This window comes from Papio anubis, chromosome 6 (assembly GCF_008728515.1).
Source record: "Papio anubis isolate 15944 chromosome 6, Panubis1.0, whole genome shotgun sequence".
Lineage (NCBI taxonomy): Eukaryota > Metazoa > Chordata > Mammalia > Primates > Cercopithecidae > Papio > Papio anubis.
In genome coordinates, this window is record NC_044981.1 from 29,973,095 (window position 1) to 29,980,268 (window position 7,174).

The 7,174-nt window shown below is 45.7% G+C and overlaps 1 protein-coding gene across 2 annotated transcripts; it reads left to right on the forward strand.

Moving 5' to 3' along the window:
* Positions 1–16: 16 nt before the first annotated feature.
* Positions 17–2,731, forward strand: RPP21 (ribonuclease P/MRP subunit p21). 2 transcript variants are annotated; one of them, XM_009204717.3, is made up of 5 exons: positions 17–1,115; positions 1,186–1,286; positions 1,379–1,461; positions 2,308–2,438; positions 2,587–2,649. In XM_009204717.3, exons 1-5 carry the CDS (start codon positions 1,059–1,061, stop codon positions 2,647–2,649), a joined length of 435 nt encoding a protein of 144 aa, XP_009202981.2. In that variant the 5' UTR covers positions 17–1,058. The 2 variants fall into 2 exon arrangements, with proteins under 2 accessions (XP_009202981.2, XP_009202980.2); XM_009204716.3 differs by having other exon boundaries at positions 991–1,115; positions 2,308–2,433; positions 2,589–2,731.
* Positions 2,732–7,174: the final 4,443 nt, after the last annotated feature.

The window sequence follows — 7,174 nt, forward strand, 5'->3', positions numbered from 1 at the left end:
AAGTAATCTGCCTGTCTCCACTACCCAAAGTGCTGGGATTACAGGTGTGAGCCACCGCACCCAGCCTACATCTACATTTTAAACACACCTCTCTCATTTGAGTCTGAGGACCCTTGTGAAACTAGTTCCAGAGGAGGTTTCAGCCTGTCCTTCCTCCCAGCTGGAGCCCTGCTTGTCTGCCCCCGCCTGGCACCGGGTCTGAGAGTGGAGAGAAGTCTTATCCTCTCCTGACTTATGCTGCCCTCCCCATCTCAGGGTTCATTCATCTTCTCCAATTCACGTCCCTCTGCTTCTCACTTCAGTAACTGATAGTCACTGTGAGTCACAGGACACCAGACAGAAGAAATGAAAGATAGAAGAGGTCAGAGGGAGGGGTGTGAGGTGAAGTTTCAGGGACAGGGGATGCTGTTGACAGATTTCTGTGCTGTACCTAAGCCTAGAAACCATTCACTCAGAAAGTGAAGATCACCGACTGTGTGTCCAGCACTGCATAACAGGAAGTGTGTTTCTTTGGTAGGTGGAATAGTAGGAGTAAACTGCTTTCTGAGGACCAGGAGTCCTTTTCCCTCCCTCCAGCACCCTTATGATCCTTCCCACTTTCACCCCCACTGGCACCAGTGCTTTTTTTTTAAATGTATTACCTCTGTGCTGTCCCTCTGTAGATCTTACAGGCATCTATCTGCCTCTGACTTCAGGAGAGTAGAGCAGAAGCTCTAGCTGGGTATAAATTGCACACAACCATCTCCCTTACCTAGCTACATAAAGAGACCAGCCTTCTGTCCTGAAAATGTCTAGCCGATGTAAGATCCTCACCTGCTGCACTAGGTCTCTACGTGATATAATTGGTCATGAGCTTGAGGAAGACAAAAGCACTGAAAACTCATAAAGGGACCCTGGGCATGGATTGCTGGGGATGGATTTCGGAACAGATGAGTCTGTGAGGCCTGGGGGAGGCGCCCGAGGGCGCGGGGACTACGCTTCCCAGGAGGCCTCGCGCGGACGCCCGGGCGGGGCTGTGCGAGGGGCGGGTCTGCGGGCGGCCCTGGAGCGCGGCGCTGATGGCGGGGTCGGTGAAGGACCGCGAGGCCTTCCAGAGGCTCAATTTTCTGTACCAGGTGAGTCTGCGACAAGCGCCCCAAAGGGGACGGTGCTTGGCGCCCCAGAGTGACCGCTCCCCTCCCGCAGGCCGCCCATTGTGTCCTTGCCCAGGACCCCGAGAACCAGGCGCTAGCGAGGTTTTACTGCCACACTGAGAGGACCATCGCGAAGCGGCTCGTCTTGCGGCGGTGAGACATTCACGGGGTCGGCGGCGGGCGGGACGCGGGAGGAACTCGAGAGGGAGCGGGGACGCCGGACCACTGTCCTCCTCCGCCCCCAGGGACCCCTCGGTGAAGAGGACTCTCTGTCGAGGCTGCTCTTCCCTCCTCGTCCCGGGCCTCACCTGCACCCAGCGCCAGAGACGTGAGTGCTCCAGCCGAGGTGGACGATTGCGGAGCATTGGGGGCGGGGCAGGGGGAGAGGGCCCACTGGAGGCCAACAGCGCCTTTCTCGCTCTTGATGGATGTTGGGTGTGGGATTCGCAGGAGTCTTCCTTCTTCGGGTTTGAATTAAGTTGCTAACTCCACTTGCACAAAGTAGGATTTGGGCTTGGCTTTTTTTCTTTCCAATGTGGGCAGTAGAGAATAGCTGTTACTTTAAGAGGCATCCCCACCCATGCACAATAACAGATGTTATTTGGCTTTGTGGATGACATGATTCCCATCACCATTCATCACCATTAAGCAAATACTTACTTTCTAAAATGTGTCAGGTACTGTGCTAGATTCATTATTCTCATTGAAATTATGGATTGATGGGACAGACTAAGAAACAAAATGGTGTAGAAAAAAATTAACTGGGGGAGTAGAATGCTCACTTACTCATGCCAGTGGTGAAGTTCATGATAAGCAAAGGGAGTGAGAGATGGAAATTCTAGGCATGTGTGAAGACTCTGAGACAAGAGAGCTTGTGGTGCTGTCAAGGAAATGAGAGTTCAGGAGGCTGGAGTTTGAGATAGGAGGGCAAGACATGAGACTGGAGAGGGGAACAGGCGGGTTCTTGAAGTCTAGTTAAGGAGTTTGAACTTTATCTTAACGGGTTCCAGGAAATTGATGGAGCTTATGCGGGCCTGACACCATCAAATGTGCATTCAAATTGGGGGTGTGGTGGGGGAGCGGGGATACCTACTGAAAAACACTGGAGGCAAAACTGGCAGCAAGAGACCGTTACTTCTGAACCTGGACACGCTTTTTCCCATGTTCACCCTAGGCTGCAGGGGACAGCGCTGGACAGTACAGACCTGCCTAACATGCCAGCGCAGCCAACGCTTCCTCAATGATCCCGGGCATTTACTCTGGGGAGACCGGCCTGAGGCCCAGCTCGGGAACCAAGCAGGTGAGAGATGAGGGAGAAAATGGAGGACACCTCAGAGGATCGGGACAACGGAGAACATAGAGTGAAGAGGACCCATGGACAGGTTCTGGGTTGGTGTGAGAGGTACCACAGTCAGAAAACTAATTCCGCTCCTCTGATTCTGCTCATTTACCCAGATTCCAAACCACTACAGCCCTTGCCAAACACAGCACACTCCATTTCAGACCACCTTCCTGAGGAGAAAATGCAGATTCAGGGTTCCAGTGACCAGTGATGGATTCACCTAGTCTCCCAAATAAAGTTTACTTGTTTTACATTCCATGAGTCTGTTCTGTGGGTACTTCAACTCTTAATTCCCTTTTCTTCTGTTTCTGTCTGTGCTTCTTGGTCACCTTTGTAATCCCACCATGCGGGGAGATCATGATTTCCATAGACCACTTGGCCTCACTCAGCAGCTTGCATTTCCAAGGCCATGCCCCCAGTTCCCTATCCATGTCCTGAGCCACCTTAGGGCATTCCATGTTTGGGCAGCCATAACTGCTGACTGAAGAGCTGGAGAGAATGATGCCACTGCTGCTGTTTTTAAACAAGGGGAAAAATATGGGGCAGCAGAGAATGTTCATATCCTCTAGGCCCATTCAGAGTCAGAAAAGACTCAAGTTTTTTCCCAATCTCAAAGTTATCTTTAATAAAATTCTAATAAAGAAATGGCCCACACCTGAACTAACAAAGTCAAAGGTGCTAACAAAGGACACCAACAGACATTTCGCAATTGTGTCCCATAGGTAAACTCTCAGAGTTTTCTTAATAAGCAACTAAAATGTTTTCTTCCATATCCCTAGAAAGCCTACTGAAGTACAGAATTCCTAGACTGACCTTTTTGCTAATTGCCAGCTAATCAGGTTATGCCAAAAGCGTACAAACCAAATTTACTATTCCCAGAATGCAGTTTTATTTCTCTTACAAACCCTGTGTTTGCTTATCAATTGCTGTATAAAAAAATCACTTCATGTTGGAGCTTAAAACATAATGATTTATTTCCTCTGGTTCTGTGAACTAGGAATTCTGAAAGACTTTGACTGGGTGGTTCTTCTGTTCCATATGAAATCAGCTTACATACCTGCATTTAGCTGGTGTCTGGTAGGTGGTCTGGAAGACCCAAGAAATTTCACTCGCATGTTTAGCACCTCATTGCTTCTCCAGGTATCCTTGCTCCCTAGCTAGCTTTGATGTTCTCACAGCATGGCTGTCTCGGAGTAGTTGTATTTCTTACATCCCCTCTGGCTTCTGCCAAAGCATCCCAATATGTAAGTGTTTGGGCGCAGTGACTCATGCCTGTGATCCCAGCACTTTGTGAGGCCAAGGCAGGTGGATCACTTGAGTTCAGGAGTTTGAGACCAGCCTGGCCAACATGGTGGAACCCTGTCTCTACTAAAAATACCAAAAAATTAGCAGGTGCATGTAATTCCAGCTACTTGGGAGGCTGAGGCAGGAGAATCACTTGAACCCAGGAGGCAGAGTTGCTGTGAGCCAAGATTGCGCCGCTGACCCTTATCAGATACATGATTTGCAAACATTTTCTTTCATTCCATGGATTGTCTTTTTACTCTCTTGATAGTATATTTTGATGCATAAAAGTTTTTAATTTTCATGATCTTGCAGCTACTTCCTGAAGAACCGAACTGTCTCTCTCAGACCTTATCTTTTGCCTCCATCCTGATTCTTTTTGGAGCTTGTTCTAACCCTGGCCCTGCTCAGTGTGACCTTGACACTACTTAATTAGGACCCCCTCACCTCCTTTCAGACCTGGTGCCCACAACTATATCCTGCCTCACTCTGCTTTGAAAAAGGAAAATGTTCCCCCTGGACTCTTAGAGTAGATGTTGGTGTCTGGGTTTCTCTTCCTAAAATCCTTTCCTTCTTAGGGCGATCAGTGAGCCCTGTTGAATGGCCTATGGAAGGGAAATGAATGTTCTAAATTTCCTCTGACCCTTTTCTTCAGATCCCCAAAGGTACTCCCCATCAGCACCCACTATGACCCCATCTCTGACTGTAATATCACCCTGAGGTGCTGGGCCCTGGGCTTCCACCCTGCAGAGATCACACTGATCTGGCAGCAGGATAGGAAGGACATGGAGCTTGCAGAGACCATTTTATCTTTTTGACAATGTTTTTTAAGCTCTGTGTACTATATATAAATCTAATTCAGTGTTTCAGACTGTCATAGATTATGCTTTTAAAACATTTTGTTTATCTCTTATGGATAGTCAACTAGTTTGCTTCCAATATATGTTACCATATATATCTCTGTAGTAGAATTCTAGACCGTGGACCTATGAGAGTGGGCCTCTGGAGTACTTATACACAATTACAAATTGGATTCTGGGTTTTTGTATATGGAAATTACCTGAGGAAAGACAAACTTTCCTTCAGCTTCCACAGTCTACACTCCCCAGCAATATACCAAGTTCATCTTTCTTTACATGCTCAGTTGATTTTAACCGACTTCCTCATCTTTGTCACAATCTAATCAGTATCCATTGTTTCCCTTTCTTGTAACCTGAGTTTCTCTTATTGCCAGTGATACTGCATAGCTTCAAATAAGTCTTCAAATAAGTCATTTTCCTCTTTCTTTGAACTGCCTATTCAAATGTTTTCCCCTATTTTTCTACTGGATTTCATGGTGTTCTTTTCTTTTGATTCGAAGGGTGTTATGGGCTAAATGTTTGTGTTCCCCCAAAATTCATATGTTGAAGCCCTAACCCCCAGTGTGGTGGTATTTGGAGGGGGTACCCTGGGGAGGTAATTAAGTTTAGATGAGGTCAGGAGTGTGGGGCCTCCGTGATGGGATTAGTGCTCTTTTAAGAAGAGTGAGATTGGAGCTCTCTTTCCCTACCTTGTGAGGACACTGAAAGAAGGCAGTCATCTGTACACCAGGAGGAGGGTCCTCACTGGAACTGTATCTGCTGTCACCTCCAAAACTGTGAGAGATAAATGTCTTGTATAAGCCACCCAGTCTGTGGTATTTGTTATAGCAGCCAGAGCTGAGTAAGACCTAAGGTTTTTGGTTTTTGTTTTTTCTTATAATGGAAAAGAATTATTTTAGAGTTTTACCTGGCACATTTGTGCCTTTAATACATTTTGAGATGATTTCTACAGATTGTGTGAAGTAATTTGTTGGTTCACTAAGGCTTGAGTGAATGCCTTCTCTCCCAAGCTGTACTTGAGTCCTCCCAATTGCCTGGGCCTGGAGCTTCTTATGAAGCCTCATCTCCAAGCAGTGGTCAATGGCAATTTCTTTCAGGAGAGAGCCTGCCTTCAGTCAGTCCTGACAGACAGCATGCTGGAAGTGTCACCCCTTCCCACTGCCTTTGCTTTCTGTTGATGACCCATTCTTCATGGAGAGTGGTGTTTCTCTTGTCCTTAACTAAACTATAACTTTTCTCTTTTTATGTTTTTCTTATTGCCATGTAACTTGGGGCAGAGAGTCTTTGCCCAAGCGTGAACGTATTGTGCCATCCTGACCAAAGCCTGTCATTTAGGGATCCTGTCCTGCTTTGTGGTGGGTCATTCTGAAATTACCTGTTTCGGCCCAGTGGAATTTCACCAAAACTGTGGGATTGAAACTGTCTCTTGAAGAGGAACTGTGGGGAAAATGAACAAACCAACATTCAGTCTCAGTTGGAGTATGCTTTTAGGCTTTCCCAGATTATGGAGTATAAAGCTAATTGTTGATTCATTCTTTCTTGGCTTTACAGTTGTAGAAAGAGATCTGGCCTAAAATCCCTATAACTGGGACGGGCTGAGTCCAGGCTCTGACATTGGCTAGCTGTGCGACTGGGCAATATTTTGTTTCACTCTCTAGCCTCATTTTCAATAGGTAATACATGCAAGTAGTAGGAAATTCAGAAAGTATGCAAATAGATAGGGGAATTAATTTTCCAGCTACCCATTTTATCTCCCAGAGGAGAATACTGTAAAAACATTATGGATATTTTTATAAATATATATAAACAAGTTGGTCTTGATTTAAATTTTTCTTCCATACAAATGGTAGAATACTATTATATGGGTCATATACTGCTTTTTATTTAGCAAAAAAGCTTAGTGCTCTTACCATTTTAGTATCTAACATCAGCTTCATTATTTTTCATCACTGCATAATATTCTATTATGTGGATATACCATAATTTATTTAGTCTGCTCCCTGTTGAGTATTTACATTCTTTCAAGTGTTCTGCCCATAAACAATATGTAAAGCTTAGGTATGGCTATACATCCAGCATGGATGAGTCTTCAAAACATACTATTCAGTGACTGGGTGCGGTGGCTCACGCCTGTAATCCCAACACTTTGGGAAGCTGAGGCTGGTGGATCACCTGAGGTCAGGAGTTCGAGACCCACCTGACCAACATGGAGAAACTCCGTCTCTACTAAAAATAAAAATTAGCCAGGTGTGGTGGCACATGCTCGTAATCCCAGCTACTCAGGAGGCTGAGGCAGGAGAATTGCTTGAACCTGGGAGGCAGAGGTTGCGGTGAGCCGTGATCACGCCGTTGCTTTCCAGCCTGGGCAACAAGAGTGAAACTCTGTCTCAAAAAAAAAGAAAAAACAAACCAAAAAAAAATACTCCACATATTGTATGATTCCATTTATGTACTGTTCAAAAACAATAAAATATTAATATACATACAGACATATAATTTACTGTTTAGGAATCTCTACTTAGGTGGGAAAACTTTGAAAATAAAACAAGAAAACA